The sequence below is a fragment of the Malurus melanocephalus genome, unplaced genomic scaffold (genome assembly GCF_030028575.1).
Source record: "Malurus melanocephalus ecotype Western Australia unplaced genomic scaffold, MMel_1.1 scaffold_854, whole genome shotgun sequence".
Taxonomy (NCBI): domain Eukaryota; kingdom Metazoa; phylum Chordata; class Aves; order Passeriformes; family Maluridae; genus Malurus; species Malurus melanocephalus.
Genome location: NW_026624086.1, coordinates 23,505 through 44,847, shown reverse-complemented (window position 1 = coordinate 44,847; position 21,343 = coordinate 23,505). Strand labels below are relative to the sequence as shown.

The 21,343-nt window shown below is 51.0% G+C and overlaps 2 protein-coding genes across 2 annotated transcripts in view; one reads left to right on the top strand and one right to left on the bottom strand.

The window, feature by feature from the left end:
- The first annotated feature begins 7,489 nt into the window (after positions 1–7,489).
- Positions 7,490–10,164, top strand: ATP5PO (ATP synthase peripheral stalk subunit OSCP). Its single transcript, XM_057385678.1, has 7 exons — positions 7,490–7,557; positions 7,705–7,755; positions 8,024–8,134; positions 8,657–8,786; positions 8,906–9,018; positions 9,598–9,684; positions 9,988–10,164. The coding sequence occupies exons 1-7, from the start codon at positions 7,528–7,530 to the stop codon at positions 10,099–10,101; spliced, it is 636 nt and encodes a 211-aa protein (XP_057241661.1). The 5' UTR covers positions 7,490–7,527; the 3' UTR covers positions 10,102–10,164.
- Positions 10,165–11,357: 1,193 nt separating this feature from the next.
- ITSN1 (intersectin 1) overlaps positions 11,358–21,343 on the bottom strand; it is a 33,428-nt gene continuing 23,442 nt past the window's right edge. Inside the window, exons 10-16 of the mRNA XM_057385677.1 lie at positions 20,933–21,100; positions 19,298–19,510; positions 18,719–18,840; positions 17,115–17,197; positions 16,939–17,022; positions 15,724–15,897; positions 11,358–14,784 (exon numbers count right to left, since the gene is read on the bottom strand). Coding sequence (XP_057241660.1) covers positions 14,636–14,784; positions 15,724–15,897; positions 16,939–17,022; positions 17,115–17,197; positions 18,719–18,840; positions 19,298–19,510; positions 20,933–21,100 — 993 coding nt within the window. The 3' untranslated portion in view covers positions 11,358–14,635. The remainder of the gene's footprint in view (positions 14,785–15,723; positions 15,898–16,938; positions 17,023–17,114; positions 17,198–18,718; positions 18,841–19,297; positions 19,511–20,932; positions 21,101–21,343) is intronic.

Here is a 21,343-nt window from a genome sequence, read left to right as displayed (position 1 = left end):
CACAGACGCGCTGCGGGCACACGGAGCCGTGGGCTGAGCTGTGCCCGGCTCCCCGCCGCCCCTCAGCACCTGCCCGTGCCGAGGCTGCCCCGCCATGCTCTCCCAGCCGTAAACAGCCCCCGCCCGCCGCGCTTGCCGCTCCTCCAGCTCTCCGCGCTGCCTTCGCGAGGAGCAGCGAGCAATGGAATTTTACAGCTCCATCCCATGATGCTCTCGCTCGCAATCYCATGGCCTGGCTGTACCTCCAGCAAGCCGTGAAGTCACATCGCCAGCAGCCTGTGAGTCACCCTCCCACTAAAGATAGAGCTCCCCACGGGCACCCCGGAGTCCGACGCGCACGGGGCTGCTCATCCCCAGGGGTGCRTTGGGTGCGGGTCCTCCCCTCGCCCTCCCCACTCCCCAAGTTTGGGGTTTGTCCCGGGCTGGTGGGAATTCCCGAGACCAGGTGCAGCACACACATCTGGGGATCTTCAGGAAAACACGGAGGACCTGCACAAAAATCTGACTGCGGGTGCGAGTTTGGCCTCATGTGAGTCACAGGACAGACCTTCACAGTCCGGGGACTCCCAAAAACACCGCGTGGGCCCCTGGCCAGGGAAAAGAGGGAGAAACATTTTTAGGAGAGGTTTCTTCAATGCCTTACAACCTTTTTATTTCAGTGTTCACCTCTCGCTGTCTGATATCCACCCTGAACAGAGCAGGGCCCGTGCAGGGCACAAAGAGAAGCAGCCAAGACCCCAACCAAGACAAAAGGGCCTCTTGGGTCAGGATCAACAGCTCCTGATAAGGCCACAGAGTGTCCCAGCATGGGACAGGAGCAGGAAAAGGGGCAGGACAGGCAAGACTTGTTGTTTGTCACCCCAGCCACCCCTGTGGCAGGGTCAGGGCAATGGGGACATGGGGAATGCAGCTCTRGTGAAGCTCCATGGGCAGAATCCTGTCCTGAAGGACACCAAAGGAATCCGAATTCCCCCCAGCCGAGCACAGGATTGACTTTTATCACACCATAAACACAKCTATGGAAACTGGCAGGTGAGGGAGCTGGATCCCTTTCAGCCCTGTACAATTCCACTGGTGTCAAAGGCATTACATCAGGGACAAAACCCAGGCATTATTTTTAACCTGGCCATTTCCTTTTATGCCCTTCATTCAGGAAATCCCTATGCAAGTGCATGATTGCAATCATGTGAATATTCTCAGTGTGACTGCTCATGTCCTCAGAATTAAACACATGCTCAGATCCACAAGGACTGGGCCCTTAAACAACATGGGAGGGAAAGGAGAAGGGATGGCAGTGTGGGAATGCCTGAACAGAGTGTGAGAGGGCTCAGCCCATCTGGGCCATGACAGTGTTTCTGGTTGTTCCTCCTTTTCAGCTTGATAAATTCTTCTAAACTCAGCAGCATCTCTAGGGCAGCAGTTTARGGTCCGCCTGCTGTGAAGGGGAGAACAAAACCGCCAAAACATTCCTAAAATATATTTTAAAAAAAAATTAACAAAGCAGCTTCTTATGCAAGGGGACTGCAATCTCCACCTGTGGCTTTCCCAACCTTGCCCTGATTCCCACTCTGCACTTGCAGAGAGCACCTTCGGGGTCTCACAGGAAGGTGATTTTCTCACCACAAGCAGTTTTTCTGTACTACTTTGGTTTCCCATCTCTGCCATTCCTCAAAAATCCYGACTTCCAAACAACAGGAATTATGGTCTCTGACCAGTACCCTATGTTAGCAATCCCAGAATTATCAGGGTGGGAAGAGCCCTTTGGGATCACCCAGTGCCACCCCAGCCCAGTAGCATCACCCCAAASCCTGTCCCCAAGGGCCACATCCAGACTCCTCCTGAGCACTCCCAGAGACAGGGACTGTACCCCCTCCCTGGGCAGCTCATTCCAAGGCCTGACCACTCTGACAGGGAAAAAAATGTTTCAATGCTCTACAGAAAACAGCAACTCCCAAATATTCATATCTTGCAGCGATCCGGAAGACAGCCAGGAAAAGATCCACCAAAGGAATTTGGTTGATGAATTTTTGTTCAATTTCACAGGAACTATTTTGAAAATCTCTGTTTGCCCAAGCACTGCTTTCAGCACTTTCCCAGCCCTTTCCCCAAAGCCTGAACCCGTTACAATGGAGATTAACAAATCCTGACCCACCAGGGCTATGCCTTCAAAATGTAAGCCAAGCAAGGAGGACTTTCACGGTACCTCCCTGCAGAGAAATGACCCAAGAAATCCCCAAATCAGCAGTTCCTGTGGTCTGCAGCAGAGCCAATGAGATCAGCTTRGCCATAATAAATGAATCCACAGAGAAGGTGCTCACATGTCTTATGAACAGGAGTCAGAAGACCTCCTCAATTAATTTGTCATTACTGTGGGGTAAAAACTACTAAAAATACCTCTGTCTGTGGGTCCTAAATTAGTCTTTAATTTCTCATGCTCAGCCAAATGAGGGGAAACACCATCTTTATTTTTTTAAAGCCCTGTGTCCACTAAACTTCCTCTTATTTTTACGATTTAATTTAAATTCACTGCGAGAGCAACCAGCTCAGTTTCATCCCAGCTTTCTGTTTCAGGTTTATGTATTTGCCATTCAAACAGGCAAATCCCTGGAATTCATTTCACAGGACATTGACCAAAGGGAATGTGGAATAATGTTCTTTGGGGTTTGACATATGATCAAGTGCAGGTTTGCTATGAGGAAAGAGGACAAACAACAGCCTTGAAATGGGTAAAACCCTCCACAGCAACCACTTTATTTGAGCATATTGGTTAATRCACAAATAAAGTTATTTTATTAGTGTTGGCTTCCCTCTTGTGGCAATGAACAAACTGTAGCCCTAATACCTAACCAGACCTGCTGCTCTCCTCTGCTTTATTTCCTCCAGAGCCACTTGCACATTTCCATAATTTGAGTGACATTTGTGAATTTACAATGATTTTTTTTCCACAGCAGCGTGTGTGAGAAGGTACCACTGCTATTAATAAACTATGTTTCATCAACAGAATGGAGAGCTATTTATAAAGGATGTTGGCATCTTGCTTTTTTTTTGCAGATGGGGGAACTGAGGTGCAGAATAATTAGAAGCCAATCAGCAGGTCCAAAGTGGGGCTGAAAATAGATCTCAAATCTCCTGAGCCTCAGGGCTTCAGTTCTGCCAAGGTGGGACATGGTGACACTCAGCTATTGGTGCCACCTACCCCATGCCTGTTACTCTCACAGTTTTCCAAAACAGTTCTTTTTACCTCTGATATTTCATCACTRTCCTCTGAAGACAAATAAATAAATTAAAAATTATTTTATTTAATCAAATAGTCTCTAATACAATCCAAGTGAGCCCCCATCACCTTTTCTAGGTGAAGAATTACATATCAGTGTTTCTTTCACCAACCAGCTCATCCTTAAATTATTTTTTTCTGGTGTTCTAGAGCATCTTAAAAGGATTTAGATTATTTTTAAAGTCTACAAGCATGTACTTATGGTTTTATCCCCGTTTTACAATGGTTATGTGGAAAATAAACAAAGCCTCCACGAGCTCCCCGGAAGTATCACATGCAAAACAAAATAMTAATGATTAATCTTTTTCCTACATAACAACACAAGACAGAAACCTCCCTTGGAGGGCAGGAGAATGTAGGTTCAGGTGCTTGATTTTGCAAATATCCCCACAAAAAGCTTCCAGGGGAGTGTTGTGGTGCTGAGGGTAGAAGTTTAGTGCCCCTGTTTGGAACTCCCCTAACGGTTTTTGTGGTTTGCAATCATTCTTTCCGGTTTGCAGGGGCAAAAGGGTTTTCTGTCCCCTGTCGCTGTGTGAAAAACCCCATTACAGGAAAATGAGTCAGGCCATGCCTGGGCAGGGAGATTTCAGTGGTGGGTGGGCACCGGCTCCGTCCCCAGGGAGCACTTGATTTACCTGCCCAAGCAGAACTGCTTGTGAGGCAGAGGTGTGGAAAACACCCACTTGGATGGGATTCAGCACCAACTGTGCCTCTGGAACCCTCGGGAAAGAGGGAGAAACCCCAACAAATCCCCACCAATCCCTGCCCCACTCCCTCCAGCAGCTGCAGGAACCAGCCCATGGTTGTGATCRGGGTGGGTTCACTCACAGCTTTTTGGGGCCACGTCCTCAGGGATGACGTGGGGCACCAGGAGAGGAAAACTTCTCCACTGCTGGTAGACACCAAAGTTTTTACGGAGTAACTCGTCGGGAAGTTGTTTTCAGCTGCACCCTGGCTCCTCTGGGACTCCCTGGTGCCCCATCCTGGGCTCAGGCAAAGGAAAAGCATTGGGTGCAATGAGGGAATAATGGGTGGGGAACAACAGGCATGAGTTTGGGTTTCAGCGGTGCTGTGAGGTGAGGGAGAGGAGCACCTCGTGTTTTCAGCACCGCTTAAAACCCTGGGCTCATGAGTTTGATCATTAGAGGGGTTCGGGGGTGGTTTTGGGGTTCTTTTCAAAGCTCTGGCCCTGTGGAGGGTGAGCCTGGTGTGTTTGGTGGCACTGACATGCTGCTCTCTCCCCTCTGTAAGGGGGTTGTTGAAAACCTCATCTTTTCATCTCAGCAAGGTGTTTGTGCAGTTGGGCAAGTCTTGCTCCGGTTTTTATGACACCTCCTGAAGCTGGGCCCCAAGAGAAACGCCTCCACAGCACCACCAAGGCCTGAGAATTTCTAGAGGTTTCTCAGTGAGAGGAAAATAAAACACACTTTGCATGACTTCAGTTGTGAAGTGACTCAGCAGGAGAAAAAAAGTCATTTTTTTCTTTCCCCACACGAGTAAAAAGAGCACTTTGAGGTCACAACCCTGSAAGCACGAAAGGGGCAGACCCACAAGGGAATGTTCTTCCATGTTCTTCCTGAGCTTCCAGATGTTCAGGTGCTCATTAAGTGACCAAACTGAAAAGAGGGACATGCTGAAATGTCAAATGGTGAGTGAGGGGCAATATGGGGAATTGAATTGCTTTGCAGGAGGAAAAAACCTCCTAAAAACTCCCATGTGTGACAATGGAGGACTCCATTATTGTGACAGATTTCCAAATATAGGGAACGGTTTTATCCAGGCTTAAATTTTCCTTCCAGTGTAAGGCATCAAGGTACAAATTGTTTAACACCTGTGGAATTTTACTGGTCTAAAATTAGGTTGTGAAAGGTGCTCTGATTTTARTTCCCAAAAGCATTATCAGGCTTTGAGCCAGTCCCCAGTTCAGTAAAGAAGCCTCAGCACTCAGTGATTTCCCTGGCCTCAAAAAGCCAGATTTTCTGTGTTTTAAAATGCTGCAAGATCACAGAGTATTCTGGAAAAATACTAAAATAATTTGGGACATGAAACCACATTTAGAGTAAATCCATTTGAAAACAAAAGTGCAGGCACATTATCACAAGAAGAAAAAAAAATRAAAAAACCAAACCTGATTTTTGCCAAAGAAAAGCAAAGATTTTTCTGCATTCTAGGTGTGCTTTTCTCAGTGGTGTAGTTATTAAAGTTATTGAAAAGCACAATGATAGAATTCCAGAGTGATTTGGGTTGGAAGGGACCTCAAAGCCCATCCAGTGCCACCCCTGCCATGGCAGGGWCACCTCCCACTGTCCCAGGCTGCTCCCAGCCCCAATGTCCAGCCTGGCCTTGGGCACTCAAAGGGATCCAGGGGCAGCCACAGCTTCTCTGGGCACCCTGTGCCAGGGCCTGCCCACCCTCCCAGGGAACAATTCCTGCCCAATATCCCATCTGGCCCTGCCCTCTGGCACTGGGAAGCCATTCCCTGGCTCCTGTCCCTGCAGCGCTTGTCCCCAGTCCCTCTCCAGCTCTCCTGGAGCCTCTTCAGGCCCTGGCAGGGGCTCTGAGCTCTCACTGGATCCTTCCCTTCTCCAGGATGAACAATCCCAGCTCTCCCAGCCTGTCAGTTTGTATCTCAGTTATATTAGGCTCAAACCCGTCCTTGTGCCTTTGGGTATCAGCCCGGAACGGCTCCAGGGAGAGAGATGGGAATGAAATCCCAAAAGCCAGGTTAAACCCAGTTGGAGACACTGCCTGTTCCTGCTGGGACGCTGAGCTGCGTTTCCTGAAGAGCCTCACTCGAACTCTGTTACTCTGTTCTGCCGTCCTGAAACGATCCCTGCGCTTGGATCTCGTAGCGAGAGCAGCACCTAGCGCTTGGCTGCTGCCCTGCAGAATTCCCGCAGCCATCCATCCGCGCCAGCTCCGCATTTCCACGGCAGCCACCGCCCGAGCCCGGCACCGTGCGGCCACCAGGACTGCAGCTCTGCGGAGAGAAAACCATGGAGGAGTTAGGGAGGGGAAGACTCGAACCATTCCACATAACTCAGCAGAGGCGGGAGCCGAGCGAGCTGCTCGAGGTGACACAGACAGAGGGACAGAGCTGCCTTGTTCCACCTGGAAGATGTTGGGACGTACTTTATCCAAGGGGAGGACATAATTCCTGCCTTCTGGAGGTTTCTGTGAGGGAAGCACAGCTGGGGCCGAGTCTGGAAGAACTCCTGGGATGCTACATTCGCTCTCCTGAATAGAAGGACAGGTGGGGCTGAGGCAGGTGCAGCCTGGAGATCCATGGGGGAGCTGAGATCCACCTGCAATCCCTGGAGATCCATGGGGGAGCTGAGATCCATCCGCAGTCCCCGCAGATCCACGAGGGAGTTGGGATCCACCTGCAGTCCCTAGAGATTCACAGGGGAGCTGAGATCCACCCGCAGCCCCTGAGCAGGGGGATGTTCAAAAGAAGGTGTGACCCCGTTGGAATTCTGCCCTGGAGCAGCTCCTGGCAGGGATCTGTGCCCGGTGGAGACAGGAGCATGGCTGGAGCAGGTTTGGTGGGAGAGCTTGGGATCCCATGGAAAGAGACCCACACTGGGGCAGTTCCTAAAGGACTGACCCCATGGGGAAAGGGAGCAGTTCCTGAAGGACTGACCCCATGGAAAGGCGCCCACACAGGAGTAGCCTGATCCCAAAGAACTGATCCTATGGGAAGCACSCATGCTGGAGAAGTCCATGGGGGACACCAGGGCACTGGGACACCATGGGGACAGGCACACTGGGGGCATAGATAAGGATAGAGACATTGACAGTGACACTGMGGGCAAAGGGACAGTCGGGGGCAAAGAGACACCGTGGGCACAGGGACATCAGGCTCAGAGATACTGGGCAAAGGGACACTGACAGTGACATTGTGGGCACAGGAACACTGAGGATCATAGGGACAGTGAGGGCACACAGAAAATGCAGGAACACTGGGGACACAGGGACACCACAGAAACCCCACAGGGACACTGGTGGCACAGGAACATCACAGGGACACCGTGGGCACAGGGACCCCACAGGGACCCCAYAGGGACCCCACAAGGACACTGGTGGCACAGGAGCATCACGGAGTGGGCGCGCGGCTCGAAAGCGCGGCCCCGCGGAACTACAGCTCCCAGCGTGCCCCGCGGCAGGAGCGGCCGCAGGCGGCGCGGGGATGTGCGCGTGGCTCCGCCGCGCCTGCGCAGTGCGCGGTGACCCTGAGGGGCGGCCGGGGAAACATGGCGGCGGCGGCCGGGCTCATCGTGAAGGTGAAACTGAGGGGGCGGTGGGGCCTGGGTGGCTTTTGAGGGGGTCCTGTCCCGCCCTCCAKCCCCGCGCGGGGTCTCGAACCTTCTCCTTTCCCACCATCCTCGAGGGCTGCGTCGACACCGCCATTCTCCCCCTTATCCCCCCAGGTGCGGCAGCTGAGTACGACGGCGGCCAGACCGGTGTCCAAGCTGGTTAAGGTGAGGGTGCACCAGGGTCGTGATGAGGGCGGCAGGGGCGTTATCAAATTGAGGGGACAKGGAGGGTTTCAAAGGTGGTGGAGATAAGGGGTCAGGGGGCGTTTTGGCGGGGTGTCCGTGCTGGTCAAGGTGACAGGGCTGASGCGGTCAAGGCGGTGTCCGAGGTGGTCACGGTGGGGCGAGGGTGAAGGGCTGTCTCCCGGCTGGCCCGGTGGGGGGGGTCTCTCCCCGAGTCCCCCCGCTCAGCCGCCCCGCTTTGTTCCCGCAGCCGCCCATCCAGGTGTACGGGCTGGAAGGGCGCTATGCCACCGCCCTCTACTCGGCAGCCAGCAAGCAGAARAAGCTGGAGCAGGTGGAGAAGGAGYTGATGCGTGTGTGGGTAAGGTGTTCCACAGCCGGGGCTCCTGGGTTTGGGAGCAGGGGGGCATCCCTGCTGTTCCACAGTGGGGAGGGCACTGGGCTCCTGTAACCTGTGAGACTCCCAGCCCATTGGCACCGGGACTGCCTGCYCTGTGCCCTCGGTGTGCAAATGGGTTATTGGGCAGGAATTGTYCCCTGGGAGGATGGGCAGGCCCTGGCACAGGGTGCCCAGAGAAGCTGTGGCTGCCCCTGGATCCCTTTGAGTGYCCAAGGCCAGGCTGGACATTGGGGCTGGGAGCAGCCTGGGACAGTGGGAGGTGTCCCTGCCATGGCAGGTGTGGGACTAGGTCCATCTAACCTTTAAAGTCACTTCCAAACCAAACCATTCCCTGATTCTATAGCTAGAGCTGCTGCTTCACTTCCCATCARCTCAAGAGCTCTTTGTTCTCACTCCAGTGTTGCCTGTCCTGGCTGCTCTGGGTGGGCTTTGTGATGCCTGGAAAAATCCTGGCCTTTGTCACATCTTTGTGTGTCCCCTCAGAGCCTCCTGAAGGACCCCAAGCTGGCCAGTGTGGTAATGAACCCTCACACCAAGGGCTCAGTGAAACAAAAAGCCGTGAATGATGCCCTGGCAAAAGAGAGGATGTCCCCAATCACTGTCAACCTGATGAGTGAGTGACCTCTGGGCCTCAGGGAAGCATCCCAGCAGTGCCATCTGTTGGAATTGCTGTGGGYTGCCCAAATCTGCCTCTGGTGGTGCTTTACCCCTTGACGTGCGGGTTTTTTACAGATCTGCTGGCTGAGAACGGCCGCCTGCGTTACACCCCAGGCATCGTCTCTGCCTTTGCAAAGATCATGAGYGCCTTCCGAGGAGAGGTGGTGTGCACAGTCACCACGGCACAGGTGGGCAGGGTGTCACGGTGGGGCTGTGAAGGGAGGTGCCATGGTGGGTCTGGGCGCGGTCACCATGGCACAGCTGGGCTGGGCAGCTCTGGATCAAGGCATCAGCGAGTGGGGGAAAAGACAAACCCGTCCTGGTTAATGCTGMGCTCTGGGATTGAAGAACTTGCTGTGAGAACAGCGAGGACATGTCTCACCTCTGCCAAGCTGCACAAATTGCTRMAAAGAGGGGGTTGATATCCAACAGTTCCTGCTCCACAATGAAACCTGTTCATCCCATTGCAGCTCAAAAGGCCACGTTTTTCCTTCCTTTGTGTGAACCCAGGGACTGACAAAAATCAGGCTGATCTGCACATAGAGCTGCCCCTGTTCTTTGAAACAGGAAAATGTTTCATGAAATAAGGAGGGCACAACGTGGTGGTTGCTCCTGTGTTGCCCTTGGGTTATCCCTGTTGCAGAAAGCTGCCTTCCTGGTAGAAGTTTGTCTTCAAAGAGACCTGAGGAGAAAATCTGGGTCCTTGTTCTATTACTTGAATATTTTTAAGTCCTTCATTTTCTTTCTCTTCTGTTCTTCTTTTCCAGCCCTTGGATGAGGCCAGCCTCACTGAACTGAAAAGTGCTCTGAATGGGTTCTTGGCTAAAGGAGAGGTCTTGAAGCTGGAGACCAAGGTCTGGATTTTTCATTTGCAAACAGATTATACTAAGTTCACGTTAAAGGCTTCTATTTTCTGATTTTTATAAAAAAAAAAACTTTTATTGAATCCAGTTGCTTTATTACATAATTCTCTGCTTTCTTGTAGACATGATAATACTTTAATTCCTAAAATATTAACTTTGAAACATAGTGACCACAAACGTATCTCAAAAAAGGCCTTTTGAAAAGCTTAATTCATCTTCCTGCTAGTGTAAAATTGGTGTCCTACAGTAACAAACTTCTGCTAATCAATTTTCTGTTCAATGTCCCTTCCTTAGACTGATCCATCAATCCTTGGTGGCATGATTGTCAACATTGGGGAGAAGTTCGTGGACATGTCAACAAGGTCCAAGATCCAGAAACTCACCAAAATCATGAGAGAGAGTGTCTAGAGAGCTGTCCTGGTCATCCCCAGGGATGAAACTAGAAACAATAAAATTCTTCCTTCTCGTGTTGATGGTGCCGAGTGTTTTGGTTGGGGAAGCACAGCCCTGAGGGAGGAAGATGCTGAAGCTGCCCTGAATTTCTGTAGCTGAACATTTGTGGCACAGCTTGAAAATRTGGCTCACCCTGATTGCTGGGGAAAGGTACTGGGAAGGACGTGGAAGGAGCACTGAGGGAGCTGTGAAGGGAGTCAGTGCTAKGGAGGGTCTGCCACGCTCCCCAGAAAACTGGGTTGGTCTGTACTGCCCTGTCCGAGGAAAGGATGACAGGAAATGACCTGGGGAGGTTCAGATTGCAGATTAGAAAAACATCTCTGCAGGAGTGGTCAGGCCTTGGAATGAGTTGCTCACAGAGGTGGTGGAGTCACTGTCTCTGGAAGTGTTCAGGAGGAGTCTGTGGCATTTGGGGTGACGATGGTGGGATTGAATGATCCTGAACATCTCCAACCTCAATGAATCCATGACCTACACAAGAGACTGGGACTGGATGTKCAGCCCTTTTTCTGTCCACAGGGACACCCAAGTGTGTCCCTCCTCCTCTGCCCAATGTCCCACAGCAGAGTCCCCAGGCCRGCGTTCCTCTCTGAGGGAGCAGTAGCGGGGACATTTGAGAATTTAAGCAGCCCTGAGAGAGGGGAAGGCAGGAATTGTCATTTCATTCGTTCTTTCATTCAATCCTGCAATGGGACAAGAAATTGTTCTTGGTGGAGCTTGGAGAGGCTCGGGGGATGTCAGGTGTGGTCCCACCTGCAGGTTRGGCTCTCCACAGCARTGGCAGCAGTGGGAAATTGSAGTGAAAATGGATTATCCAGAACCACACTTGATGTATCTCTTCTCTGTGGACTTGGAGGAGGTTCTGGATAAATTATGCAYGGCAAGCCTATGAAATCAGGAGGAACTCTGATTTTACTCCTTGTGAGCTGCAATGCAGCCTCGGAAAGGAGCGATGCTTTTGTGCATTGTGCRCACACGGCTGAAGCCACGTGTGAATCCTCCGGGAGTTCTGTCCATTCTGAAGCCTCGCCCCCAGCTGATGATTTTTTTCCTTGATGCTGCTCTTTTTTGCTTCAATGTTTCCAAAATAGAGCAGATGAAAAGAGACAAGGAATTAAGTTTAAAAACCAAGAACAGCCGGTGACAAAACTAAAGATGAAAGATTTTTTCATAGTAACGTTTTTATTTTATTAAATCTTTTGCCAGTAGAGATGTTGCTCCTGACTACCTCTTTATGACTTTTGAACCACATGGAATCGTAATTTTTTTAAAAATTGTTTATTATGCCTTCTGAACCCCAAATACAACAGACGAGTGCCATTGAAAGTCATTTTCTCTCCCAAACAGACTAAAAAACTCATTTCTTTTTCCCAAAGAGACTGAACCCCGTGTGTTTCGTGTCCCATCGCACCCCCGGTGCCGGTATCTGCTCAGGGATCCCGGTCCTGGGGCAGCCGTGTGGCGATGCAGCCGCAGACGACCCCAGCCCTTCGGGCCGCTGTCCCAGAGCGTTCAGAAGTGCTCGGACACAATTTCCAGTCCCGGCTGTCTCTGTGCTCCGTGTGTTCGGTGCCCATGCACACAGAGCCATCTTTTCAGGAAGACTTCAGGGTCCAATCCATGTCTCCATGGAAAGGACATGACCATGACCACAAACAGCTCTCCCAACGGGAAGATGGTGAGGAAGAACTTTCCCAATGGGAACACAACAAGGAGGGCTCTGCTCGGTGGAATGGACAGCGATCAAAGCTCTTCACCCAAACTGCCAGGGCTGCAGAGAGTGTTGGGCCATCAAAAGGTGCTGGAGTGGCTGGAAGCCAATTTCCCCAACAATTATGGAGCTGAGAAAGAGGCAGAGGACAAAGATGACACCTACCAAGGACTGTCCCAAGAGAAATGGGGCAATGACCAGCCAGGAGCCTGGTGGCAAGGCTGATTGGACTCCATGTCATCTCTTGGTTTCAGTATCAGTGACAATTTGCTTTCCAAAGGGAAGCACGGTGGAGTCCAAGAGCCAGCCCAAGGGGAAGATCCATCCAGGAGAACATGTGGGATATTGGGCAAGAATTGTTCCCTGGGAGGCTGGGCAGGATTCCTTTGAGTGCCCAAGGCCAGGTTGGGACAGTGGGAGGTGTCCCTGCCATGGCAGGGGTGGCACTGGATAGGCTTTGAGGTCCCTTCCAACCCAGACCACTCTGGGATTCTGGGATTCAGACACACCCATGAAAAGGGCTGCAATCTGAGAGGGACCCCTGTATGAAGGAACCCCACTTGCAGCACCAGATGAGCCTCGGGTAGGAGCAGCTCCTCGGGGCTCCCCCAAAACCCTGCCCAAAGCTCCTGCATTCCAGCCACAGGATGTTTCTGTCCTGGTGGCCAGTAATGGATACTGGTGAAACRGAAATATTAAAAAAGTGATGCTACTTGTGAAACACTGAGAGTGTTCACCCTGTTGGCAGCTACTGAGTAAAATTAGGACAGCAATAAAAGGTTAGACAATGACATTTAATGGTACTCCAGTAATAGATTTTATCACTTTTTTATCCTACCACAACAATGTGTATTTTCATATACATTATATTTAATAAAATGTATTGATATGGAATTAGGAAAGCATGGGTTTAGTACTATTTACATATTTTAATTGAAACGATTTTCTTAACAACATTGAAAAATAGAAACTTAAAGTTCTCTTAATTGTGTTTTCAGCCAGTTAGTGGTAAACAAATGCATGCCTAGGAAGTCACACTCCCTCTAAAACGTGGTCAGTTGAAAGTTTCTAACTAAAGTGTGTATCTCTGTTTTGTTTCAAAAAATACATAAGTATGTCTGTCATTTCTGATACAAAATTCTACACTATCTTCAATAAATAAATAATAAAGCGATTCTGAAAAGTATGAAATGTAAACTTTGTTGTCCCTCCAACATACATTTTTTTCCTTCCCGTTGCTTGAAACATTACAGTGGTCTTTTAGGAAATTATAATACACAGACACTTCCCAGCACAGTTTACACTTACTACCATACTGACCTACCTACCTGTTATGAATTTATCCTAATTTCCTAATGGAAACCAATAAGACTTGGAGTGCTAGAGAACACCGCCGACACAGGAGAGGTGGGAACCAGTACTGAAAGGACATGCAAGGAACACCGAAACCTAACAACAGCTCCACGAGAACGTTCACATGCGAATGACACAGGCTGGCACCTCCCATCCGGAATGAAGTCCTTACAAAAATACCAGTGGATGCATGGCAGGGCATGAACAGAAGGGATCCAAGCACAACAAAGAGGAATTTGGTTCTCRGGGGCTTTGGTCCCCCGAGCCCAGACTCGGCAGGGCACTGACACGTGGCCTGAGGGACAGCAGAGGTCAGTGCCCGGCCCGAGCTGGGAGCTTTGCCAAACTGGGATGTGGGCCTGGACGTGTGCATCCATGAGGGAAAGGGATGGAGAGCCCCGGCATACCCCCAATAGCTTTGGGGTCCCCACACTGCGGCACCACGAGCTCCCCTGGAGCTGCAGGACGTGGCTGCCCCCAGTCCTGGCACTCCTCATCTCATCCCCACGGGTGAGCAGGGCACGGCTCCGTACCTGGGCACGGAGGTATCTTTTGCAGATTGCTTTGCAAACCAGGCTCTGCAGGCTGGGAATTCCCTCCCTGAGCCGGAGCCATGATTGTTTCTTCTTCCCCACAGCAGTGATGATCTCCCCGTGAGCAGCAGCAGTGCAGGAGCACCCGAGGGCTGCACAGACACCAGCAGAGCTCCATGCCTTGCCCTCAGCTCCCTGTCCCGTGACAGCTCTGGGGACAGCAGCCGCTGCCAAAGGGACCGAGGGGGGACTCTCCTGGAGCACAGCTCATCTCTGTGCACAAGGCCTGGGCATCTTTTATTTTCAGGGGCAACACGAGTCATGAAGTGGTATGTTAATAGAATCTTCTCTGTTTATAGATATAGACTATTTATTTTCTAAGTCTTTTCAGTACCATCGTGAAGATCTTCCAAGAYCTTCTTGCTGCCAAACGGCTCCTTCCATTCATATCACATTTACACACCACTCTGCTGAGCAATAGGCACAGAACTCCTGAAGGGGAGAACCCTGCAGGAAGCCTCCAAAACACACCCACACCACCTTCTCCACGGCCGTGGAAGAGCAGGGCACCTGGAGCAGGCACAGCCACCTCTGTGGTTCGCCAGCCATCCCCACTGCAGCTCAGGATGAACAACAGGCTCTGTTCACCAGCCCAGGACACCGATGCCAAGTTCCACATGGACAGATTGAGGGAGATCTCCTCACTAAATTGGGACTCGTGTGTTCACTGAGAATTATCAAGGCACAAAGATACTCCTGTTTGCTTTGATAACCCTCTGACRTGTGAAGGGCGAGCAGTAGGTTTGTGCCACACCAGCGAGGACTCRGTGACAGCTGCTGCAGACACCTCCTGCAGTGGACTCGGCTCAATTCTGATATCRGCCCCTCTCTCCTAAGGCTCGTCAAACAGCTGCAGGTCCAGGCGCACCACGATCTCTCCCGTGGGGACTTCGTGCAGAAGGAGACACTTTGTAACTGGTCCCTTGGAGCCCTGATCYTTCTTGATGTCTGCCACGCGGATCTCCGTTCTGCCCAGAAAGTCTGCAAGGCAAAAACACGGCTCAGCAAAGGAAAACCAGAGTCTGCAGAAGGAACTGAGCTTCCACCTACACACAACACAAGAGGAAACRAGATTTCAGTCAGCTCTGTTTGTGCAGGGGCTGCATAGAAGGGGGTTTAGCCACACCATGTTAAACAGCAGCAGTTTTAAAAGCGAGCAGGAAAAACCCACRATGGAATTCACAGCTGCCTCACTTCAGGGACTTCTTGATTCRATGATGTGTTAGAAAAAGGCCAAAAGCTGCTGAGCAGTTACRCCTGAGTGTGAAGCCTCTGGAGATGGCAGAGCCAAGCAGGGAACAGCCCAACAAGGAGGTCAGCAGGCCAGTACCACTCCCATCCAAACACTGCCCAAAATACACCAAATGATRAGCCCAAAACACACCCAGCCACGCTCCACATGTTTATCACAGCTTTGGAAAGAACGAGGGAGCTTGTAGTGCTGAACCCTGTCAAGACCACACTGGATGGTGCCTGGAGCAGCCTGGGCTGGTGGAAGGTGTCCCTGCCCATGGAAGAGGATGATCTTTAAGGTCCCTTCTACACCAAACCATTCTGTGATTCTGTCGGGTTTGGAATCCTGGGCTCATTGTTATCTCTGTTACTGTAGCAGAAACTCAAAGGCATTTCCCTTCCTCCTGCATGAGCCCCTCTCCGTGCAAGCAGCACCCAGAGCTTTCTGGAGTCAGCAGGTGCTGTAATTGCTCAAGACAAGAAACTCTCAAAAATCCAGAGGGAGATGGATTCTTTTTGTGCAGATACTTGGGTGGAGCAAGGGTGGGTTGACTCCCAAATAGGCAAAGGGGGTCAAATCTGGGGTAYGTTTAAAGATCATCTTCCAACCCAGCCCATCCCCTGAGATTTCCCTCAGCAGGAAAGCAGCTGCTCCAAACGCCCTGGCAGGGGCAGCCCCRTACGCACCATCGGGGGAGAACTGGTCCCGCTCGAACACCGTGATGCACAGCACGTCCTGCTCCAGGTCCTTGATGAAGAACTGGCAGTTGGAATTCCACTTGGGATTGAGGGTGTCYTGGATGGTCTTGGTGATGTGGCACTGAGAGCCCATGGTCACCTCGCAGTAGGGGTTACTCTTTCCTGGACACGTGGGAACAAACACAAACCAGTGAGGCTTTTTTAGCTGGGTGATCCTGTTCCTGAGTGTCTTTCTACTCCTGCAGCCAACTGAGCTGGGAAACTCGGGGCTCTGGCCCCATCTCGGGGCTCTGGCTCCATCCCAAACTCTGCCCCCATCTCGGGGCTCTGGCCCCATCCCAGACTCTGCTTCACAGCCTTTGTGATGGGGCACATTAACACCACAGTGAAAGCTCTGCTCTGCTGAGCATCCTCCATTCCTCCCTTCAGGACTYCAGGGCTTGTGTGGTGGGAACTCAGCCAGTCTGGAACAAAAATCTAATGCAGGACAGGTGCAGGACCACGGCTGAGTTGCACAGATCCACCTGTGCCTGTCTGACCTTCATTAAACCCACAGCACTGAACAGCAGCAGCATGTCTGGGACAGAGCCTCCTGCAGGCTTGGGCTGGTGTTGCCTTGAAAGGCCAGTTTTTAATAATGACACAGACATGGTTAAGGGGATAAAAAGGGTTTTACCTCGGTATTTGGGATCCCAGGTGCACAACTTGATGGCAGAATGCACACCCGTGTATAGCATAGATACAAGTTTTATAGATTTCAGGAACTAGCATATCTATCTAGGATTGTCCAATAAGATACAAGTTCTATAGGTTTCAGGAATTAGCATATCTATCTAGGATTCCCCAATAAGAAACTTCACAAATGCAGTAGTGTCCCCCTATTCTAATGAATCCCCCCCCGGATGAGGCCAGAGCCCAGTTTACACAAGATGTTCTGGACAGAAGGCTTCACCCAAGGCTGGAGCTCGGGTTTAAGAGCACAGGGCACACTGATCTCTTCCTCAGGATGTTTGGTCTCTCTGCTCAGCAGAATTCCTAAACTAAGCTGGAATATCAGGCTGCAGGAATTACAAGGAATTACAATCAAGGGRTAAAGRGGGATGYATAGAGGGTACAGAAAACGTAAAAAGGAAAAGCAAAAATCATCAGGCATCACTGGCAGGAACCTTCTCCTGGTGGAGCAGAGCAAGCCCAGGCACTCACCATGGGACCTGCAGGGCTTCAACTCAATGCCTTCCACAACGTTCACCATCAGCCTCCCGATGCCTGTGGCTCTCTGAGAGCGAACTGTGGAACAGGAGAGGAGAGAGAAACATCACCAAGGGATTCTCTCGCCCAGGGACTTCCCACAGATGAGACCCCCACAACCTATGCTGTACCTAGGTAGGCCTTCTCCCTCTTCTTCTTTTCAGTCTCAATGTAAAGCTCTGAAGCAGCTTTGATTTTCTGAACCCAGGCAGTCCTTCAGAAGGAAAGGAAAAAAAGAAGTTGCAAAATGTCATTTCCATTTTTCCCTGCTGGAGCACAGTAGACAAAGCTAAAGCTGTCCCTCGTTCCCAGCCAAGGCTCTGACCCATCCCAGGCTCTGCTATCCCAGAGCTGTCTGTCTGGAAGGATCTTACTGGAATTCAGAGCACCTGCAGAAACGTGACCATCCCAAGGCAGCAAATCCCACCACACAAAGAACACTCAAGAGAACCACGAGCAGGAGATGCTTGATGAGAAAACAGAAGGTCCAAAGAACAGGTTGGCTTCCATCCAGCCCCTTGCTTTACTGCAACAAACTGATTTCTTGGAGCCAGGAGGTAGAAGCCACCCTGGTGGCTGAGGTGGCCACTGCCCTTGATCTCTGAGGTTTCCTACCAAATTCTTCTGACTCTCAGGATATTAAAAGCATAACTTGGGGAGTCCATGGGTGGTGAATGGGCCCTTCTGGGAAATTGTTTCATGCTTAAGAATCAYAGAATATCCTGAGCTGGAAGGGACCCTCAKGGATCACTGAGTCCAGCTCCTGATCCCACCAATCCCAGCCTGTGCCTGAAGGAGCGGACAGAAAAAGGGTGGCAGAAGGGCTACCAGGTGACCTCAAGGGCTTATTGGTGTGACATAGAAGTCACAATGACTCCCATGAGTCAAGGAAACATGGGAGAGTCTGGAAGYTGTGGATCCATTTCTGAACCCCAAATGAAGAGCTGCTGCTCCACAGGACATTCATGGTTTGGGTTGGGAGGGACCTTAAAGCCCATCCCATCCCACCCCTGCCATGGGCAGGGACACCTCCCACTGTCCCAGGCTGCTCCCAGCCCCAATGTCCAGCCTGGCCTTGGGCAGGGCCAGGGATCCAGGGGCATCAGAATTTTGAGGGCCCTGCATTTCCCAGCTGGCACAACACAATGTCTGCAGTAGGGGGAGGGGTTTGCTGAACTTCCAGTATTCTGTTTTCAAGAAAAGTTTTCTTCCAAGACCTTACATATGGCCTCTGCAGTGTAAGTCAGTGTAACCTTTGCAGTGTAAGTCAGTGTAGTCTTCTCTCTGTAACCTTGCCAGAGATAAAAACCTTCAGCTGAGGATTAAAGATTGCGTTCCCTTTGACTTCTCCAGTCTGAACKGAACCAGGTAAAACTAACTGGGTTTAGTTTGAGAGGTTTTGCTTCAGATTCCACTTCTGAYCTGTTCCTTGATCCCCTTCAACATYCAGCCATTYAAATGCTTCCACTGCACAAACAGCTGGTAGCAGCACAAGGAGGAATTATATYTTTTGGCTTCTTCACATTGCCAGAYAATGTGAAAARCAGCCTAAATATCCAGCCTCAGCCACTTCATTGCTGGTCTAACTWCAATTTAGAAAACATCATTATTTCTCCCTCCTTTTCAGGCCACCATATTCTCAAGAAGTTCTTCAGTCTTGTAAAACAACCAGCTTGGAGGGGTTTCCATCCCAACCATTCCCATCCTACATGCAAAGGCCCATGAAGGCGCTCACCTTTCATTAATGCTTTCGGCCCGGAGCGTGTAGACTCTGTCAATGTGGGAGATGTGGAAGATGGGCTCATCTCCAGAAGGGTCTGTGGGTAATTTTACCAGTACCTCATTTAGGAAGATGGGCTGTAAAACATCAGCAAAGCTGGAGCTGTACTGCAGAGTCTGCACGGGGGCATTCAGCACACATCAGTTTATTGCACGCCCTGAGTATCTCCCCTCTCCTGCCTTCCATCTTTCTTCAGATAACAAGAAAATGTTAAAAACTGATGAAGACAGAGGTGCCTGCAGAGCCTGRAATCCCTCCTGGAGGGAGCCAAGCACARCAGCATCTCCTTCCCCCAGAGAGMAGTGGACACAGCTCTCCCTCYGCTCCCTCAAACACACGAGCTCTCRTGAAGAGTTCTGCTCRAGCAAAGCTTCAAAAGCATCTTTTCTGATCTCCCTGCAGCACAGAGCCACTTTTTCTGCCCCAAAGCTGGAGCCCCAAAGCTTTCAAACCTCTTTTCTGGGAAGAGGTTTCCTTCATCTTGCCCACCCCCAGATGTTGTTGTCCCCACGCCCGTGCCAGAGCTGCACTTACAGTTTTGTACATTTTGTATTGCAGGTTGGACTTGGGGCTGAAGACCTTGTCTGTGCCCGAAGAGCCAAGAGGTTTTATGATYTGAGTGAGGAGGAGGAAGTCGTTGAAGAGAAAACCATACAGCTCCTTGTTACTCTTGGCTTTATAGAGCTTGCCGCTGTGCAGGAACTTGCGAGGTCCCAAGCAGTTTGTAACTGAATTAAAAACGAGTTGCTGCGAAAAGTAGAAGAAGAACAACAACGCACTGTATAAAGTGAAACAATCGGGGYTGCCCTGCAAGAGACCAAATAGAGTTTTGAGTCCTGGTTCCAGTCGGGGTCACGGGGGTGACGAGCGATGCCTCGAGCACGACAAGCGCTGCCGGTCACACGAGGCTCCATGGGGATCCCACAGGGCACGGGCTGGGCAGGCAGCGAGGAGCCAAAAGCGTCTGTGCCCCCTGGGCATGCACCTCCAGGGTGGGACTGAGCCCCGGGGAGCTGTCCTGGAGCAGCAGCAGCTATGCAAGGGCTTCTGCACAGGCTGAGATCCCTCCAGGGCTGCATTCTGAACTGGCTTGGAATCTCACCCCCTAAAACACCCCAAAGGGCTCCAGAGAGCCACCACACACCGAGTTAGAGTTGCTGACCACTGGGACCAGCACAATCCCAGACTCAGCCAGGGCTCAGGCTCAGTCAGAGAAGCAGTCATGCCCTTGCCTCAAGTGCCATTTTCAGGTTGATTTTCACCAGYTCTCAGCCCCCAGGCAGCTGGCAASCCCCAGGCAGCAAGCAGGGAGAGAAYTGGGGCCATGGCTTTGGGGCTGCTGCTGCTGCTGCAGCGAGCACCAGGGGCTCTCCCAGGGAATGGATTTGCTGTTCTAGGGCCAGGCACCATCGACAGGAGATAAAAGCAGCCACGTTCCTTCAGGCAGTGGTTGTCAGAGAGCTGAACRTGCTTTGACCCTTCTGGCATTGTCACACGCACCTTTCTCCCAGAGCACTCAGACTTCCTGAGGTGAAACGCAATTTTCCTACTTTATGAACCAACCAGTGCTTGTTGTTTACCTTCTAAATCAGAAAACCTGGTGCATACTTTGAAAATTGTGATCTGTCTGCCTCTGTTATCTCCACCAGACACAGGAAGGCCATCAGAACACCCTCCCTCCTTTTGCAGGACATACAGGCACAGTATTTTCATTATAGTTCCACTGGATACTTCCATGTTATCTTAAAAAGTAACTTGGAATGGGAGGCAGGGATTCCTTCTGGAATGTCTCTAGAGACTTGATCAGTATTCTTGCATTTTCGAAGGTATAAAAGGCTTTACCAGAGAAAATATTTCTAAATATTTGATTTTCAAARTACTCCAAAGCGGTCAGGTACAGCTTTGGGGTGGGATGCAGCAGTCCTGTAACCACTGTACTGCAGAGAACTGGCAAACTGGGAAGTTGTAGTGGAAAATTGCAGCCTGGAACCCGGGAGCAGTGTGGAGCCAGGCACCCAAGCAGGATTGAGCCCGAGGGAAGGGAGCACGAGCGGGATGAGGGAAGGGAGGGGAGCAGGGAGAGGGGAGCGGGGAGAGGGGAGTGCGGGGAGAGGGGAGTGCAGGGAGAGGGGAGCGCAAGGAGTGGGGCTGGCCAGGCCATGGCGGTACCTCGGAGAGCCCCTCGCACTGCACGTGGGCCTGGATCCACTCGAGCCTGTCCGAGTTCTCCTTCTCGCGCACGCCCTCGTTCACCTGCGAGCACAGCTCCTCTGCCTTCTCCAGCGCATGTCGCAGGTGGCTGTGGTCGGGGTGGCTCTCAGGGGTGTTCTCCATTATCTGCACACCAGCAAACCCCGTTAGTGTGAAAAACGAGGTTTACTTTTTTGTTAAAATTTAAAAGGTTTTAATARATGACAATAGGGTATATAAAAGCAAAAGGATACAACGCYGGGTGTTCGGTGATCYGCCAGAGGCACACCTGCTACTGACYGGAGACATCTTTAAATATATTTTGTATTGCATTAGCTTAATGCTTATTTATAGATATTTATGCATATTTAAACTTTTTTGAGAACTGTT